General features: G+C 36.6%; 1 protein-coding gene and 1 long non-coding RNA gene across 3 annotated transcripts; one reads left to right on the top strand and one right to left on the bottom strand.

Moving 5' to 3' along the window:
- The first annotated feature begins 64 nt into the window (after positions 1 to 64).
- LOC100745470 (CB1 cannabinoid receptor-interacting protein 1-like) lies at positions 65 to 19,787 on the top strand. The gene is made up of 2 exons (XM_003493525.4): positions 65 to 484; positions 18,301 to 19,787. The coding sequence occupies exons 1-2, from the start codon at positions 309 to 311 to the stop codon at positions 18,623 to 18,625; spliced, it is 501 nt and encodes a 166-aa protein (XP_003493573.1). The 5' UTR covers positions 65 to 308; the 3' UTR covers positions 18,626 to 19,787.
- LOC105681534 lies at positions 15,239 to 18,411 on the bottom strand. 2 transcript variants are annotated; one of them, XR_004462693.1, is made up of 4 exons: positions 18,275 to 18,411; positions 18,046 to 18,124; positions 17,587 to 17,765; positions 15,239 to 17,226 (listed from the first exon to the last, which is right to left on the bottom strand). It is a non-coding gene; the product is annotated as an uncharacterized LOC105681534 (long non-coding RNA). The 2 variants fall into 2 exon arrangements; XR_001102684.3 differs by lacking the exon at positions 17,587 to 17,765.
- Positions 19,788 to 20,025: the final 238 nt, after the last annotated feature.

The following is a 20,025-nucleotide window of genomic DNA, read 5'->3' as shown; positions in this document are numbered from 1 at the left end:
CAAAGCCGTCGTCGCGTGCCGGAATCGCGTTACGTCTACGACGCTGCGGTTCAGTAAGCGTCGCGACGCCCACCGTGCACGTTGCACCGTTCGTTTGTCCTGTTGCGACGTTCTTTCGGAGTACGCCAATTTTACAAGAGTTCTGCCTTTCAAATTTTCAGAAAAGATCTTACTTCTATTTTTTCAATTGTACCACGCGCATAGTCATATCGCGTGATTTAAACGGACATCTATTTAAGCATCGATCGTTCAAAAGACGTTGCACTGTATCTTTTTATCTTTCCTCCAAAGTTAAATTATGGTGATAGATGGGTGCTGATGGACATTTTCGAGTGACCTTGTCCCTAAGGCGCGAACCGGCCGCAGGTCCTGTTTACTGTAAAATGGAGACATCGGCGAGATTTCGACAGCTGAAGACAGTGAAACTAAGCTGCGAAGCCACGTATCGGTTGGACATCAGCTTCAAACCACCGCAATTATTAGAGTGGGTACAGTGAATGTGACGATAGCAATTATATTACTTCAATTAATCTTCACTTTTTTCCTTAAGAGCAATCATTTCTTCACGTCCTCGTGTTTGATCACCGTTTATTATTTTCGCATGTCCGTGTACCACTGTTTCCTTTTTATCTGATCCCGCGGCTCTGTTTTATAACACGGTCCTTTTACCCAGCGGTAATTTCATCGCTGCAATTGCAATAATAAGGATATCTGAAACACAGCTCAGGGATTTATAGTTTTTTAAAGATATTAGAAACTCGACAGCCAGTCATTATTATCTTACTTTGGTATTATCCGGTGCGATCGAGATATTAATTTTACCGCGTAAATTCGTGATCAGATAAATTTCTGAGACATAGTACTTGATAGATGAGCGTTATTCTTACCTGTCGCTAAATATTGATTTCACTGTGCGATCATAGATTGTAGTTTTCATTTTTTAAAAGGTTCAGCATTGCATATTTTCATCTTACGTATTTCTTGTAACCTCAGCCTTTTCATATGAATTATTATTTTAATTATTTCTATTAATATTTAAACTACCTATTAATCGTAAATTAAATACCATTTTTACCCTTCGTACTAAAACATTATACCGTTTACTGACTTTCTACTATAATCGTAACTCGATTTTCAGTGGCCGTTATAGTTTCCAGTTTATACTTGGCAAACAGTTTTAGATCTCTCATTTACGATACCTACTGGATAAAATGCTCGTTTACGATACATCGATCATCAAAGAAATTCCCATTTTGTGTACCATTGCTTTTAAGAGAACAAACGTACCAATACTGAACTTTTACGTCCATCCGATAAACTCAACGCGCGAAACGGTTCGCAGAAAAAGATTACACCTATTTTCGACATGCGTCGGAGAACGTGAATTATAGGCTGAAAGTAGTAAAAATGATATATGCACGTCCTTTCTGAGGGATCGAACCCGCCCAACCTACGAGCGTTATTACAAATGCTCGTGGATGCGCGTAGTTCTCGATAGATGTGTACATTTCAATGTATATACGCAATAACACGTTTAGAATACCGTACGCACATATCTTTCAAACAACACGATATCGATGCAGTACTATACTATCGTCGTTAATGTTTTTCCTATAATATGTCTCTTCTATAATCGTCCTTAATGTTTCATACACACTTACGATACTTCAATTACACGCGTGTTCAGGATTACGCGTTTCTTGAACGAAAGTAGCATTTATTGGAACACTTCTTGTAATCGTGTTCCACATTTCTATATGCTTTAAGATGTTACGATATAATAATGGTATAATATAAATTCTGCCAGCCTTTAAAAATAGAACATCCTATCATATGTTTTCTATTTCTGGACGAAATAATCTCTCTTCGTATTGGTTTTTATTGTTCCTAATTCCATTATAAGACACGGCATTGTTGCGATGGTGAACGATATTCTCCTTTCAATGAAATTTCTCCAACCAATGACGTACACCATATTATACGTTAAAGATGAGAAAGGATCGTGTAGATTTATAAGAAACTTCTTCGTTAATCAACTTGTAAATGTGTTAAGAATTGCATGGTACCAGTGAAACGGACGTGTAAAATTAGTGTTCGACAAGGATCATACATTTTCGCTCGAGCCCTCGAGGATTGACCGTGTTTCCTTCGCTGGATCAACCGGGATACTTTAACGCAAGAGTGAGAATTATAAAATACGATCCTTCTGACCTTATAAAACGTTATATGCTTTATAGTCGCGACGAGCGATTTTAAGAGCGCAGAAAAACGACATTAGGAAAGATCAATCTCCATTTAGCGATTCTCAGGACCTCGTCGACGGAAGAATGAGAAAAGAAGAGGAAGAATCGCTTCTGTGGATACCGTTCCGAATAATTACAACCGGAGAGTTTCTAAACGACACTCTCCGCGGCTTAACTGGATCAGGAGGATCGTCGATCAACGATAACTTTTAATTCACGGATGGGTTCCATCGAGGATTAAGGACCATGAGGTGTCACTGTGCACGGCATACTAATAGTCTTTTGTTGGCCATGATATAGGAAATAACCGAGCACGATGACAAACGTCTGGATATGAAAGCCTCGTTCCCCACTGTTCGACGTTCGATATCTCCGGATCACTTTGTCGGGATGATTTAACCCCCTGATAGTTTGCCTGAAAAGAACATCAGTTTTATAAACGTGATTGTAAAATGCTTCTTATAATTCTTTTTCCGAGCAGAAAGAGCAGATTTCTTGCTCGAATAGTAGAGCACGACGTGAGACATAACATTTGTGAAAGATATAGAAGATCTTTTACAAGAAGAATTGGCGAAAGAGATATGCTTCGAGATAAATGCTCGTTTTTATCTTCATCTATTCCAGCAGTAATTCGCGAACTATTAGTCATTCTTTTCAGTTTCTTATTTTATAATTTCTTTTAATATTTAACTCTTCGTTTTAAAATTTCAAAAACTTCGTTCCCCTTGCATGCATCTGTATTGTTTAATCCGTTGAACAATTCATTTTTATTAAGCTTGCGATATACGTTCGTTCCATATTCTCCGTTTATATATAGTATACATAAAAACAGAACAAACTTATGTTACAATCCAATGCATGCTGTATATATTGTTATCCAAGGATATCTAATATATTCGTATTTTTCGATATCTAAGTATATATACGTATGACTATATGCGAGAACAAAGACTAAATGATATTACTTCGTTGAAACGAAAACGAAGAGTCAGGAATATTTGATAAAAGGTACTTGAAAAACAAACGAAAGATATTGAGAAGGGTTGTAGGAGATACATGTACCCGAAGGGGTAGGAAACACGTCAAGAAGTAACGGATTAAGTTCTGCAGCTGCCCAGGTCTGTCGACGGTCGAGTGTCTATCCAAAGAACGTTCGTAACTGAAAATGCTTGCAAAATAAATGTTTAGGGCCAGTGTCGAACGCTCTTATTCACGAAGAACAGCGTAATACAAGAAGGCTACGACCAAAAGTATCGAATTAGGGTCTAAGGACAAATTGGGATTACCATGTCTGTAAATATATGGAAAAAGGGATACAGAACGTTGTACTTTGATGTAAGTATATAGGCGCAACTGTGTCAGAAATGTGGTGAGAGTAAAGCAGGTGTTACCACTACGTACTTACTGAAACGACACGTATACATATCGCAGTAATTGCCTTGAACTGTAAAAGTTACAAATCGATTACGATCATCGGTACGGTTAATGCTACTGAAACAATTGGACTCTGATATTTGACATACGGTTCGCTGGATATTTAACGAGATTTTCACTGGCGAGAGCTGTGAAAGTACGAATGCCGTAAAAAGATGCGAAACGACGTTACTAAACGACCTAAAACCCACCCAACAACAAGAAGAAAATCGTAGAAATTATTATATCTTTTTGGAAGTTTATCTAAACGGCGCACCTCTTAAAATTGTTATCAACGCTATATTTAAGTATCGAACTGTGCATTGCACACTTATTTTCCTTAAATCATCTAGGAAAAAGGATCTCGCAACTACGATGGAAGGACGATCATTGGACTAAAAAGTTTACCTAAATTCGAAAGAAGACACTTTTCCCGAGGTCTCCTGGAGAGATGCATTTATTAAAGCTACCACGAATATCAAACTGTGTACCGTAGTTTGTTCAGGCGCATCGAGGAAATATCTTGGAAGTAGGATTAGAGAAATTGCGTTAGATTAGAAAATTTGTAGAAATTCGAAAATTAGAGAGTCACTGTTTCGAAATTTCCCTGAAAACCATCTACATATGTATGCACGCACGCACTTCGCAAAGTTTCGAAGTTTGATGTAGGACGAGGGTAGAATCGATGAAAATTTCATTGGTTCGTCTGGCAGGCGGACTGATGATAAATAATTTCGATCGAATCTGGATGTATCGTGTTTTCGTAACGATACATTTTCGTTACGAAATAGACACGTCAAAAGACGAAAGTAATCATACACGACCGGTTGAAATATCGACTGGCGTTATATTGCGGCGCCCGGTCTCCGGCTCGCACAGGGTTGGAAAATGAACCGTCGCTCGTAACACGAATAGCAGCTAAAATTACTTGGCAATTACGATATGCAGAGTGTTGCTGATGCTAGTGAACGAGCACGGGTTTCGCGTGGATAATATTTAAACAACCATGGCCAATTAGACGGTGAGGAAACGAACGCGGTACCAGGAAATCGAGTCCTTCGGAAAATGCAACTGTCATTCTTTTTATGCACGAAATCACTCCATTCGTTGTTGGTCGATTGTAAACTCGCGTGTTATTTAGGAATCAGAAATTCCGTTATTTATCGCATAATTATACAGTAGAAGCTCGTTTAGCTGACGTGACGTGGACCGGGTCTATCTCGGATAATACGCAAGAATTCTATTAATGTTCATAAATCCTATAACAAAATCATAGAAAACATTTGAAATTTTGTAATATTCTACATGCAATTAGGCTCGATTCGTTATTTAATAGCTTGAAAGTTTGATTAACTGCTTCCGCAATATCTGATTATTTTACAGTAACTAAGTTATAATAAGTAAGTTATAGTAAGTAAGGTGGTTCGAAGCAGCCCGGATAATGCGCAACATAACCGAGTCTCCATCGCAATATGAATAATAATTGATAGAATTTTGAGTGAATTCGTTATGTTCTTGTTATTATTAACGATATCCAAATATTTGTAGAAATCTCTGACGAATATATACTATGCGTGTTATGCGAAACATTTTGAAATTTAATTAGCACGGTAATGAGGCCAGACTATCATAATTATATTGGTAAAGTCTGAGACAAGTTTAAAAACGGATGTAACAGCTACGAGATATTTAACGCAAATATACGTTTCATACAGTTGGATCACAAAAATATTTAAACGGTCAATTGTCAATTACGTTAATAAGCCTCAATTATTACATGCTTAAGATAGCTATTCATAGCGTACGCTAATTTTTTTTTATTAAATATATATTTACAGTACAGGTACGTACTAATATGCACAATAACGTACACGCTAATTCTACATATCGATATATAAAATATTTTCGTGAGCCTCTGTATAAATTTATTACGTTCCTCTTGCCATTAACGACATAGCTTTGAATGTATACATTTATTTACTGCCATTCTCGAATGTAATATTTTGAAAGGAAATATTAATACCGTTATACAAATGTTCGATACAGAGTTTTAAATGAGTACATTCTATCCAGCAAATTATACTGTAAATTGCCCCACGATCAATGCGAAATTGGGATTTCCTGTCTTGCCCTCCAGTGTTTCCTAGTATTTGTAAAAATGTTCTGTCCTTTGTTTCGGGCTATATCGTTCGTTTTGTCATTCGATAGCAAACATTTATAATCCATTCTCATCCATTATTTTTGTGGCTTGTGTAAGAGAAAAATATCCCATTTTCTTCATGAATATGTTATTTGCAAATTTAACAGAAATGTGCATCACTCGGATAAAGGGCAAACGGATATTTATTCCGTGAATACGATCTACATCTCAATTTCGTTGTCTTCGAAATTCGTGTAGAATTTTCACTGTCTTAAGGGTCGTATACTTGATTAATCCGAATCACGCAATATAGCGGTAAACTTTACGTGAGTTAGATTAATTAGCGAGTACTCTAATTATTATATGCGTACTGCGTTCCTTTGCTACCGAGTTTCGAAACTTGACGGAAGAAATAAAAATACGAAGAAGACTATTCGAGATTCGGAGTATAAAATTGTAGTGTCTTATTTCACTCACATTATCACCGTGACAGTTATTGTATTATTATTAGCTTAGATCTCGTAGTTGGATGTTCGTTTCATAAATAAACAAAATTTGATCGATATTTGAATTCAGTATAAAGAGAAAGACAAACCATTTATAATATCTTTCCAATCTGTCAGCTGCAAAACGAATTATTATATCGAACACAGTACGACGGAAAATAAAGAATGATACAAGAAGGAATAAAAGTAAAGACATTGAAATACGAAGAACATCGAGAAAATGAGTTATTTGTACACCGTGTTTAGGAATAAATACGACGTGTACCACGCGAAAATACGAAAAAAGCCATATCATCCGCGTCATTTACGTTTTAACAATTTCCACCAGCGAGAAACTTTGGAAAATTCCAAAATTTACATCCACCAACGTTGGAATTTTTCGTGTAGGATTTTTCGTTTTGGGAACGCCAACAGCTATTCTACGAGACGATAAAATGCCTGGGAAATCCGTCGATATATCGGTACGAACAGTTACATCGAGTCGGCGCGACTGTATCTTCTTCTCTCCTGTCTGGCAGGTTCAATATTCCCAATAACACTCGACCTTTGAAAGTTGATTACCTGCGTTACGTTTTGCCACGGCCGAGGACTTTAATCTTTACGTACATGTACAAACTTATCGAAAGTTTTCGTTTCTGGCAAAAGCACGATCGGATTCTCGATAACTGTGAATGCTCGTGACTCGCGTCAATAAACATTCAGCGGCGGTCGCTGCAAAGGCACTGCACTGGTTGCGCAAACGATGGAAAAAGGGATATACACGTTGGTTGGGGAAAAAGCTTATTTACAAAATCCTCGAGAAAGAGCGAGACGTTATCTGTACAGGCGTCTGTTCCAACTATTTTTCATCACCTATGCGAGAAGGCCACTTTCCACGTCGGATAAGTTTAAATTTACCGCTCGAAAGAGCCGCTCTGAAAATAATTTTGCCGCAACTTTTCCTTGCTCCAATTAATATCTCGGATTGAAAATTTACTCTACTACCTTCATTTTCTCTCTTTTTCTTCTTTCATTTATGCGACGTTACAGCGCTTGATTTATCTTTGCATTCGCTGGCTAATATCATAGGAATGGAAATTTTGCGTGTCCATCTATTGGGAATGACTGACAAGAAACGAGGTTCAGCTGGTTGCAGTCTAGTTGAAACTTTGCACGCTGACAGATAGACCGTAGATTTACGTGTTGTGTATGTTACAACGACTTCATATTTTTATGAAGACAAGTAAGGAAATAGAACCTGGACGGGAAGTTCCAGCAACTAAATATTAAAAGGAGTAGACTTTGCTTTAGATATTTTATATATTTTCGTCGATTATTGGATACATCTTGTTCATATTAAACTGAATTCTACGTTATTCGTCACTTTTACATCTTTTAGTTTAACGTAATTGTATAAACATGTGCGATCTGCCGATAGATTTTGTTATACGATTTATAAAAATGCGTCATTAAAAATAGCTTATATGCTTGGAATTCATATATTAAGAATTTGTATTAAAGTAAGTGGATTCAACCAGCAAGAGTTCATTTAACCGTGCACTCATTAAAATTGCGCTCGAGTAAATAGAATTCGTAAAAATTAGGTTCTACCGTATAGGTCGGATATTCAACATTTTTCATACCTGTGTATCCCCATTTTTTTTTCACGATGGCTCAGAGGATTTGAATTTTGAAACAGGCATCTTCATGGAATGCTCACGAGAAGTTCGAGTAACTTATATTTGACAATTTGAACCGTTACTCCACGCGATAATTCACACGTATATTATTTAAAGAACACTGGAAAGATTCTGATAAAAATGATTTATTCATTGACTTGGTTTCTGCAGAAACATCTGGCTAATTAAAAATTCCATTACTGCTCTAGGTAGCAATTCAAGAGTATCGTGTGACAATGTGCCATAAAATGTAAAATTCTGCGCTATATACCGTGGCTCACGAACGTATCTGAACACTTATAGGAACTTTTCATGAACGTATTATGTGTATTACGACTTAAATCGTTGGAAATGCTCGGAAAAAAACAAGCGAGGAACAAAACAGGCATTTGTTAACCATTGAACTTGCAGAAGCAGTTAAAACTTTTACGATATCGAGCTAGCAATTCGTAGCTACTCATCAACTTTCTCTTCAGCCTACTTATCGAACAAAGGTATTTCTCTAATTATTTGCAACAGCGTATAAGAACCTGCGGTACTACGTGTGCTTAGTAAATCATTTCACGAATGACTAACTAATAACGTTTTAACGATCGAAAGTTTCGAGTTGACTTTGCCAAAGTCGAACAAGTCACGTACACACACCGCTTCATAAAAGTGAAACGTGACGAAATAAATATTACAATATTGTCGTGAAACCAACTGTACATAAATATGTTATTTCTAGCGAGCGGAGCCGTGAACGAAGATCAGTAGTAACGAGACTGATAAGTCAGACGATCACAAAGCCTGCATCCACCTGAGAAACACTACTACGGAGTATAATATAACACACATATACATAATACATTCGCAATACACGTTCGATTCTAATTCTTAATGCGTTCGTTAGCATCGTTATACGCGCAAATTATGTTCGAAGATTGTAAAAGAAGAGCACGATAAGTCACATTTTATAATTTTTACAGAGAAGCAATTTTAGGATTCGAGACGTAGTCAATCGATCTTACATCGGCAAAATTGTCTGTATTTTTAGTTTCGCAGCTAAACGTGCGTTTTCTCGCCTCTTCCGAAATTTTCAAAATATTCGTCGTCATTATGTTACAGCATCGAAGATATTAAAATATCGCTGGTCTTAATAACTATATCTTTCGGGTCCGTACAAATGTCGTCAAGTTCAAATTGAGATTCAATAGCTATACAAATTAATGAAAACCGATTGATTCTTTACAAGAAGTGATCGATCTTTGTCGATACGACGATATATTCTTAAGGCGAATGCAGCGTCTGATTAAAAGAATTGGCAATTCCTCTGCAAACGGATCGCTAGGTAGAAAACGTTTGGAACGTTGATTAAATCTATAAAACGCGTCTTGCGAGGAAATTTAGGAGAATCACGTATTTATAAGGTGGATGCATGGAAAAAAGATCTGGTAGCGAGGTAGTGTAAAGACACACTGGCCTGACAGCGATATACAACGGTGCAAGAAACCGGGTCACGGAATAAAAAATATTCCACTTTCAAAAGTACTATAGACTGGTAGAACTAGAACAACAGCTTACTTCCATGTGGTCCATGACATCGGTTAATCGATGTAAAACAGAAGGAAAAGGGAACGTCAAATGGGTCAAACAGAAGTCTTCTACGAACTTTATCCCAATTTCATCCGAGTTTCGTTAACTTCTTCATAATAATTCATTCTATCGTGTAATTCTGTGCATTCCTATTTTCAAATTCGTATCGCGTACGACGTAAATTACAAAGCAGCACGTTTGCATATTCATGTTCTTTTTAAACGAAATATATTTTTATCAAGCCTCGCGTTTTATTCTCACGCTACTAAATTCTTGTAGTTGCGTAAAAATAATTACGTGTTAACCGCGTTCATAGTCGGAGGACGAAAATGCGCTTTAGAAAAGCGATATACATGTATCATAACTGGGAATTACGTTGACCCATAACGTGAGTCATGGGGCAGTGGAACGTGCTAAAAGATAGAAAATTTCGCATGCATCTGATTAATTGACACGCAAATACCACGATACGTATGGTCGCATGCGAAACAGAGTAAATTCTTTTTTTAGCCGTTTTAATATTTAAATCACGTAATAATTAAACCTTCAGGTATGATTACTCAAGTATAATTATTCGTAACTATATTTAGCCCTGAAGTCATGTAAATCGTGTTCCCTTTTAAACATAAAGTAAGATACATTCGTCAAATTCTCGATTTACCTAACGCGAACCGCTGAGTGTGGCGTTGCAAGTATTTGTACAGGGGATCGTCTCTATTTATCGTCGACGTGAGTCAGCGATTTTCGCGAGTCTTTGTTAGGAAATCGCATCCCTGCGGAAAGTGCAACTGTCGGCACTGCTTAGAAGTTCGATTAACAGCGTGTATCCTTGGTGGGCCGCTATCGAAACTTTTGTCGCAAATTTCCACCCGAACAAACGTGCCTATTTTTCGAAGGTCTCCCTTTCATCTCGCCTGTTTCAATGCCGACTGTTCCTACTTTATTTCGCGAACACAGCAAGGAAGAGGAGAGTAAACGAAGAAGAAGAAGAGAGGAAAGAGGCGAGGAGGAAAAAGAAAGAAAGTAAAGAGACTAAAAATACAAGATTGCGAATGGCTTTTTGTTTTACAGACGGATCGCCTTTTAAAAGGGAAGCTTCGTCCCATTGGCTTTTTCCTCTCGCCTCTCTTTATTTCTGTCTCTCTCTCAGATTCGCGCTCCGCCGCCAAATTCGCTAATTGGGAACCATTTTTGTCGGAGATTCGTGTTGTCCGATCGATTTAAGTACGTGCAGCCAATTATCCCACGAACTATCGAACGCGGCTACAATTTGATTTGAAAGAGCTGTAGGGTTTTTGCTGATTCAATCTCTGTTTGAAAACTGGAAAAAAAAAGGAAGAAAAAAAAACAGGAAATCTACGTTGGAATTTTGGTTATTATTTCTGGCAACAGTTTTGCAAACAGATTCATTCTTCTGGACAAATAGTAACAAATAGTAACATAAAGATTTTGATATACGATGGATCACGAAAATATTTCAACGCTCACCATAGGAAGCTTTTACACGTGTAGAGTGTGTGTTACATAAAACAATTGGAAACTTTATTAGCTCTGTAACGAGACACGATCGTCGTGATCATATTGATGAAATTTGGAACCAATATGAAAATGTAAACAGAAGTTACGAGATAATATATATTAGTGAAAGATTTTTTACAAGTGTTCGACAAGTGTACTTCCGCGAGCTTCTTTATATACAATAGTTTTATAACAGATTAATAGATGATAACTATAAGTAAAATAATCTTGGATGAAATACACGTATAATGAGTATGCTGAATAATACCGCGTCTGCCTATAAAAACGGAATGAGAAAACGTGGCTTATAAAACGCGGTATAATGCCAAGGGAGACGTTCCAGGGTTGGGAAACTTATTGTCCTACTTTTTCGCGTAGCCCTTTGAATCACATAAATTTCGAACAACAAGTATAATACGCGCGGTAGGTAATCTCAGCATAGAAAGTTGGATTTTCAACGTAACATCGTGTTAAATTGATGCAATATCGGACAGAATGTTCCAGTCTCTGTCCACTTAATCGACCCGAAACAGTGTCCATTTAATTGCTTTCTACACGAGCAATAAGCTTTCAGTATAGTACTGCCACAATCGAATAGCATAAAGCAGAGTCAATTGCTGAAGATCCAATACAGTCTAGGTAATAGCGTGCCAACGATTTAGGTCGCGACTAGTAAACCTCATAACCGCGAAACAGTTGGACGAATTAATTAAAGTCTGATCTTGGTGGCGTATTCGGAATGTTAGTGGCGCAATCGAAACGGAAAAGCGCGTCGAATTACGAGCAAGATGTTTTCCGCTGGTGAAGTGAAAATATATTTCTTCCGAAAATTGCACGTGATCTATCAAAGTCGTCGCTTTGGGATTCGCTCCCTCTCTCTCTCTCTCTCTCTCTCTCTCTTTCTCTCTCTCTCTCTCTCTCTCGCCTGATACGTATGCATGCACTTTATTCGGCGGAGTCGATTTCCGGGGGAAACGCGCGCGTGGATGGAAAGCTAACAGAGCCAGATAGTTCTACTTTAAATCGAACGCTCCTACACCTCGGAGGATCTTATCTGGCGCGTGATGTATATCGTAACTTTCTAATTCCGTTTACAAAGTCGGTTACAAATGTACAATACGAATTTAAGCGCGTTAAATGAACACTCTGTGTTTCGTTCCGCGAACCGAACAAAATTGGCCTGTATCGAAAAAGAAAACGAGGTACGACGAACAAAGAATTTCCTGAATAGAGAAGCAGAAAAGCCGTTTCCGCTGTTGGCGAGTTTGTCAGAGGGATTATTTTCAATGCGACGGAACTTCTCTTCTCGTTGTTGGTGTTTTTTTTTAACTCTCGTCACTGAGGCAAAAAGGAAGCGAAGTGTCTACCAGATGATCATCCGAGATCAAAGCAGGCCAAATCCACTGCGTGTCTAAGGATCGAACGGAACGGTATCACGATCGTTAAAGTGGAGACTCTGGCTAGATTTTGTTCGATTTCGTCTTGAGGAAATTTTGCTTGCACGCGAAACTCTGAATTAGTTAGCGTACGACGAGAACACTCGAATCGTGCTTTCGAATCGCGGCGAATCGATCACGGACGGAGCTTTCATCGTTAAAAATCAACCAGAAATATCTACTTTTAGTATTTAATGCAGAGAATGGCTTACCGTTGCATGTCTCGAGTGAAACGGAGAAATTTTTACCTCGTTGCCTGCTATCAGTCCAACGTATCTCCACCCTTATCGCTGCCACGCGTTCCTTTTCCAACTTCCACCAACAATCGTTCTTGGTCATTTCCTTTGAGCCGTACCACCTCGGTTTTCCTCCAGGATAAGAGAAATCGGGGAAACTCTGTCGATAGTAAAACACAGTGGTTACCAAGGTTTCGTGGCTGCTAAAAAGACTCTATGGTCTCTTACGATATCGTAATCTTTGGCAAAGAAAAATATCTACGTATCGATCGACAACTAATTTAACTTTATCTATATACAGCGTCTCGTCTCGTGAGCTAAATATAGTATACAGCCTCGTTATTTTCTTGTAGTCTCTACAGGATTCGTTCGAAGGACGTAAACAAGAAACGAAATACTCCGGCAGTCTGTAAAAATCATTCGAAGAAACTCATTACCCGATAAGACGAGAAGGACAAGAACAGACTGCTGAAGTGACGGATATCAAAAACTCTAATTTTAGCGGAATCTTTCCTCGCGTTTCATTCTAATTAAATCTTTCTTAATCTTTCGCCAGGAATTTTCCCAGCAATCTAATATTCTCACAAAAATCTCCCGAAAATACCAAAAATCGTTCGCAATACTCCGCGAACATCCAATGAAAGAAATCTCGTAGAGACGCGATTCTTCTTCTTCTAAATTAAGAAGTGCTCGTCATGGTAGGCCGTTGTTTCCAAGCAAAAAAACTCTCGAGAGGGATTAATCGGGAAAATTGGATGTTCTACGTTGAATCGAGAGGAGAGAAACGAACAAAGAAGTCTGCACACTGCTTACGATCTAGGACTCGTTACATTTTTCACGAACGGCGATAGAATCGTATCGATCGAACGTGGATACGCCTCTAGGTATTATTCGTAATTTGCCATCGAAAAGCTTCTTTATAAGGTATCTACATCGATATATCCGTCGGTTATTTCGCTAAAACGATTCCGCGATTGCGATTGATCAACGACGACGACGACGACGATGACGACGACGACCCGAATGTATTGCACCAAAAATTTCTTCGTGCTCTTTATTTTTACGACCAACGACCATGCGTGCTTTGGTTCTTTACGAGTAATATCGAAAAGCGACGTGCTGGGAATGCGAATCTCGAGTTTACGATTTCGTCACGGGCTTAGACAGTCCTCTGGGTCGTTTAATGTTTAAGGAGCACGCCTTTGAACATCCTGACGACGACCGTATTGACTCAAGCAATTGCTGAATTCCTCGTAACCTGAAAAGGAACGCTAACATTATCCAAGTTCGAAGATGAATATTGCACGATTGCGATCGAAGGTACAGAAGCGATGGGAGTAGAGCTAGAAAAGAGAGTAAGTTTCCTGTTTAAATTCGAATTTTGGTTTATGTATGGGTGCTATTTCTAATGAACTTACCCTGGATGTTGCATTTATACGTTTGAAAAAATCTAGGTCAGTCGTGATCCTTTAAATGCGATACGCAGTTCCATTTATGAGATGTATTGCACCATTAGCTTTATAAGGGTTAAATTTATAACAGTAATTCGTAATAGTAATTCAAAGGATAATCTTAACAGTAATCTACATTACAGTTTTATTTATTTAGGATTTTATGTGCCGTACCTTTAATCACTGATACGAAAATGTAAATTTTACTCGTTGAATATTGCGTGATCGCGATCGAAGGCACAAAGCAATAAGACTCGATTCCCATTGCCCCGGAATTGATAGCAATTTTGTTGATAATAATCCTGGTTACGATCTCACTTGTTTAACTTTTCACGTGTATCATTTTTCGCTTCTAATATGAAAATATTAACTATACGGGGAATATTGCATAATTGCGATGGAAAGGCGAGTACGATAGGGAGACATTATCGGAAAACTGAGTTTCTCTTTTAATGTAATTAATTATTTGAAACTTAGTACATTGTGTATTTGATTTGTAATTTAAAAACGTATATAAATTTCATCATGAACGTTGCACGGTTGCGATAAAAGCCGGAGAACAATTTGAAGAATTTTTCTTTTAAATCCTATAGCAACTATAATTGTAATATTAACAACTTCGGCAACAGTGTGGTATATTTGAAACTTGGTGTATTTTGTTTTAGATTTATAAATTATAGAAAAAAAATATTTTACTTTTTGACATCACAAATATTTTATATTCTATTTCCTGCGCGTTTCGACGATAGTTTTTCGAATATAAATCGACAGAACAGTGAACAACACGAGCCATGCTATTGCTCGGAGAAGCAGAGAGAAACTCTAACAATAAAAAATAAAAATGTTTCTCAAATGAATGCAGAAAATATACGAAATAGCGAAGCGTATAAAGTACCGATAGTCACGAACAATGTTTAACGTAATGAAACTTGTTTGAACAATACGTAAACTCATTGACCCTAAAGTAAAATTCTCTTAACAAGCTAGCGATTCACCGACTGTCGTTTCGTAGAAATAATTTAATCCAATTTAATTACCATTTGTATTTTATAATATGTGCCATCTTAATGAACCTGTGGAATCAACTGCTATAATTTCGATTGCCAAGATTTCTCGTGCTCGAATCACTTTTCCAATTTTCGAGTCTCTGTATTTCCAACTGAAACAGAGCAAACTATTATGATGATGGACGCAATATTAAACCGATATTTAACTTTTATACTTAACTATTGTATAACTGGGTCATTTCCCAATGGGAAAGTCTTTCTGAACCAGAAGATTAAATCTTCATAACCAGATTTGTATTTGCTTACGAAACAAAATTCGTATAAATGCGACAAAGTATTTTTGAAACCAATGTTATTATATTTAACATAATGTTATATGTTATAGTCTATTTAAGAAGTTAATAAACCCTATAAACATGAACTATTCGGTGTAAATTATTACTGGTTCGAGCGACAAATTAACTCGTTTTATGTATCGAATAAATGAATATAAATTTCCTTCCTCTTCCTTATATTCTTTTTTTGAAATATACAAAAGGAAGTAAGAGAAAGTATTACGCTTGTTGAACAACGATTTTCTGTTCCAATTTCCTCCCTCATAGAACGCTATATCAAGGACTATAATTTGAACTATTTAAACAGCAAGCAAAATCTCTGACGCTGGTTGGCTTCGCATTACCAAATAATTATACATTATATGTATATGCTTCTGCGTCACGAGAACTCATTTCTAACACGTGAATGATGCTCGACATTGATACGCGTAGGGATCATTTGCTCCTGCAAAACACTAAAAATATACGACAAGGCTTGAAGTGAAGCCAAGTTACACCGCGGTTACTATGCGGAATGTATTAATATTTAAAGCATACACTATATGAATTTACTATTTATAGAAACGCACGCACGTATTGTTTTCGTTGAACAGCGAAAATTTATCCGATACGCCAATGCAAAAATGCATTTTCTACTAGCCGATTACGTATTTAGCAAAGGAACGCTTAACGAAACGCTTGAAATAACTTCCTCCTTTTATTTGTAGCTCTGTCGAAACTTTACGTTTGTACCGATTCATTTATAAGCGGATACACTTAGGATCGATTGTCGATCGATTAGAAAGGATAAAACGCATTGAAATTGAAGATTATACACGAAGACTCGAATGTAAATTTGTGCATAAAATACTAAAGTTCACCGACGATATTGGAAACTCTATAGAGGCGATATTTATTTTATATGGGCGTCATTTTAGGAGATGTAATTTCATAGATGGAACATAAAACGGAAGTACCGCTATAAAAATATTCATATTTAGTGGGAGAAAGTTATTTTCAGTAACTTCTAGTTAGTCTAGAACGATATGTTTGATGAATAGCAAATATGATGAATGTTTCGACAAATATCTCAACTGAATGTAATGGAATATCGTTTCAATTACATTTAACGATAATATTGCTCAATCTATTCCTTTTATATCCTGATATTTGTGTTTCTTACGCTCAATTCATTTGATCGTCTGTTTATCCAAATCACGAACCCATTAAAATAAATTCCATCCTATTTCATTACAATACGTCTTCTACAATGAGGATCGTTACGAATATGAAGGGAAGGATGGGGACGAAGTTAAAATTCAGCAATTTGCAACATGTCGGGATGTCGCGACTATTTTGTAAATGATTGCGGCTCCGCGATACGTGCCAGATGGTGCACAATAGATACCGGAAACGAGATTCAGAATATACTCCAATACTAGCCGGCTGAAGATGCAAATGAATTTAAAGTACGATTCTGTAACATCGCCTGCCATCAACGTGAATCGCGTCTATCGATTTGCGATCAATGAATCAGACTTGCTTCGATGCATGGATACAATTGAAACTAAAGAGCGTCCGATTCGATTAACCTTTCGGTAGACTTTCAAATTGTCCTGTTTGTCAAAGCCTTGAAGCCAGAACCTTTTGCTTGTTTTCCTTTTTCCGTGGAACCTAACGAGCGTTTCTCACCGCCGCCGCCCCCTCCCTCTTACTCTTTCTCTGCTACCTACAATTTAGGAAACACAGGTTCGTTTAAAAGAAGAAGATTAACGACGTAGAAGATTAAAATGTAAAATGCAGATTACAAAAGAAAAGTACAAAAAGCAAGCGGATAACGTGGAAATGTAAATTGCTTATTTGCTTACAATAATATCCAAATAGCGTATGTTATAACACGCATCAAGTGATCGTTACGAGTTAACGAACAAATTTATGAATATTTCTAAAGTGATTATTAGATGAGACTTCGTTAATATGCAAACGAGATTTATTTATGGAGATAGTGGAGAAAATAAAGTTATGGTACTACGTATGCAGCTACAAACTAGCGTAACTGGAACGAATAACTTGTGCATGTAATAACAACCTAATGTAAATTCTGCGATTATATTATCAATAAGGCTCCGCTCTTGAGGCTCTTCAGAGTACTATAAGTTCTCCGAGATTTAAGGCATGTTCCATCACTTTAGAGAACTTGATTTGAGTTGTACGATCTTGTGACTGCGATCTTAATGTTCTGGGTTGTTATTTCAACAATCCTGTAAGCTGATAGTAGCACAACTTTAATGAAAACTCTAGTTTTTACGAACAGAAAAAACATAAGCCTCTGTTAAATCTGAATATCATGACTAAACTGCGAATATTAATATAAATTCATATTTTTATGAATATAATGGGAAGAATGGAAAACTGTTTTACCTACTAAATATTAAAATGAATAATTTTGTACAGTACCTATCTAATCTTTTTGTTACATATCATAGCGAGATATTTTCTATAACAATAAACGCAGAACATTATTTTATAAAAACTGACAATGACTTACACCACTGCGATTCTTAGTTAACCATAATACGTCCCTGTACTAGATCACATCACTGCTTCATGAGATGTATGTAGATCACCTGTAATAATATCACAGTAGACATTATAATGTTCAATATCTTTTGTTTTGTTTTTATCATATTCCACTAATTTTAATAAATTATAATAGTCGTATATAGTAGTAATTTTAATTTTAGACATAATTTGCTAAATAATAATCATAAACTTACCTAAATAATAATCTTAAAATTTATAGGTCCCTGAGCATAGGAGGGAAACAAGTGGAAACGATTGAACGTGCACGAGACGGGACAGCCTGTGCTTACAGTGCTTATCACAGCACAAAGGGTATACCGGCGAGTGCTCGTGGTCATCGTGAAGAATTGCCAATAGCCATGCGTGTCTTGGGTTCCGGTTACCTGACTACTTGTCTGCAGATCAAATACTACCGCCAAGACGATCAGAGCCACTGTGAATGGGGTGCCAGGTTACATTGTATCGAATTGGACTGTTCGAGCGTGGAAGGCAGATTAGTTACGGTAGACAGGGAAACATATAGGAAACTTGGCATAGAATCCTAGCAATCGATGGGTGTCAATGTCATGAAAGCCATCACATAGAGAAAGTGGCTGATATTTATTTCTTATCGCTTGTCGATTGTGATTGGCATATTTCCGATTGAAACAACATTAAAATCGCTTGACCAATAAAAAGGTCAGAATACAGGTGGCGGGTTTCTGTTTGGAACTTGAACAGCACAGCTTAGGATTTGAATCGTATAATAGGAAATTTTTGGCTACTTTAACACGTTAAGAAGCTCGACGTGTGAACATAATAAAATAAGGTGAACATTTTCGACAATTTCCGTGGTATTGATCGGCGGAAGAAAAATGGAGAATAACTATCTCTCTGTATGGTATCAATCAGATTTTTCAAGAAGGAAAACGTAAATATTTGCTAATGAGAAAACAAACATAACGATTCCTTTTGGTCCCTTAACGACTAGATATATAATTATCAAACGGTGGATCCATTTCATTAACGTAATCCAAATGTAATTTCATTCTCCTATTTTTCTATATCGAGAGACGTGTTTGTATATACGTACATATATGTATATCAGGAACATTCATGTATATATAATGATTGTTATAAAGTGATATAGAAAATAGACATAATGCTACGAATATAAGTGTATTTTATTTAACCTAAATATGGAACGATGTATTTTAGAATTATATTTAACGCGTTATTACCATAGAGATACAAAGATGGAGTACCTGAGTCATGTTATCGTGTAAGTGGATGCGATATATCTATAGAAAAAGAACGCTGCATAGAGACTTCTGCTTTCTTTCTATGTCCTCTAATTAAGTATGCACACGACGCTGCTCGTTGATCGGTGTTACTTTACACTTACATATTTACTGTACGAATAAGCATGTGTTATACAAATAAGAAAAGATCTTTATATAGCGTTCTCTTTCTATTTCTATATTATCTTCTCAGCTCGCTCACAGACTTTGTTTTTATATCTCTATGATTATTACGAACTACAATCTTTTTAACGAATCGTAATCGTTAAGGAATCGATTAGGAAAATATTTGATCTATCGACAGTCTAAATTGTTATCGAATCGTAATCTCGCAATATTTTTACGATATACATAACGTATCAGGAATTAAGCACTCCATGCCTAGCGACCAATAGTATATGTATATGTATATTTAATCTGTCTATTGGAAAAATAATTGCAAAAAGTAAATAAATTTGAAGATTCCCATTATGCTACACATTATACAAATATACAAGTAATATAATACAAAATACTTGCTAGTATAGATATTATATGTATACTAATACATAAAAAAATGGTTATTTGAATATAATATGTTGACATTTATAATAATAAGATTATAAATGTTAAACCGTTCGAATATAAATTCATTGTTCAATATTATTTAAATTTAAAAAATATAA

The sequence above is a fragment of the Bombus impatiens genome, unplaced genomic scaffold, assembly GCF_000188095.3.
Source record: "Bombus impatiens unplaced genomic scaffold, BIMP_2.2 scf_1183, whole genome shotgun sequence".
NCBI classification, from domain to species: domain Eukaryota; kingdom Metazoa; phylum Arthropoda; class Insecta; order Hymenoptera; family Apidae; genus Bombus; species Bombus impatiens.
Note: the sequence above shows the minus strand (reverse complement) of the source record. Positions and strands in the feature narration are given on the sequence as shown.

Bases quoted from the DNA above. Each gene is read 5' to 3' on its own strand.
- LOC100745470 (XM_003493525.4), top strand. From the start codon at position 309: ATGGGTGCTGATGGACATTTTCGAGTGACCTTGTCCCTAAGGCGCGAA. The intron at 485-18,300 runs GTGGGTACAGTG...TAAAATTTATAG, and splicing joins AAACCACCGCAATTATTAGA to GTCCCTGAGCATAGGAGGGA.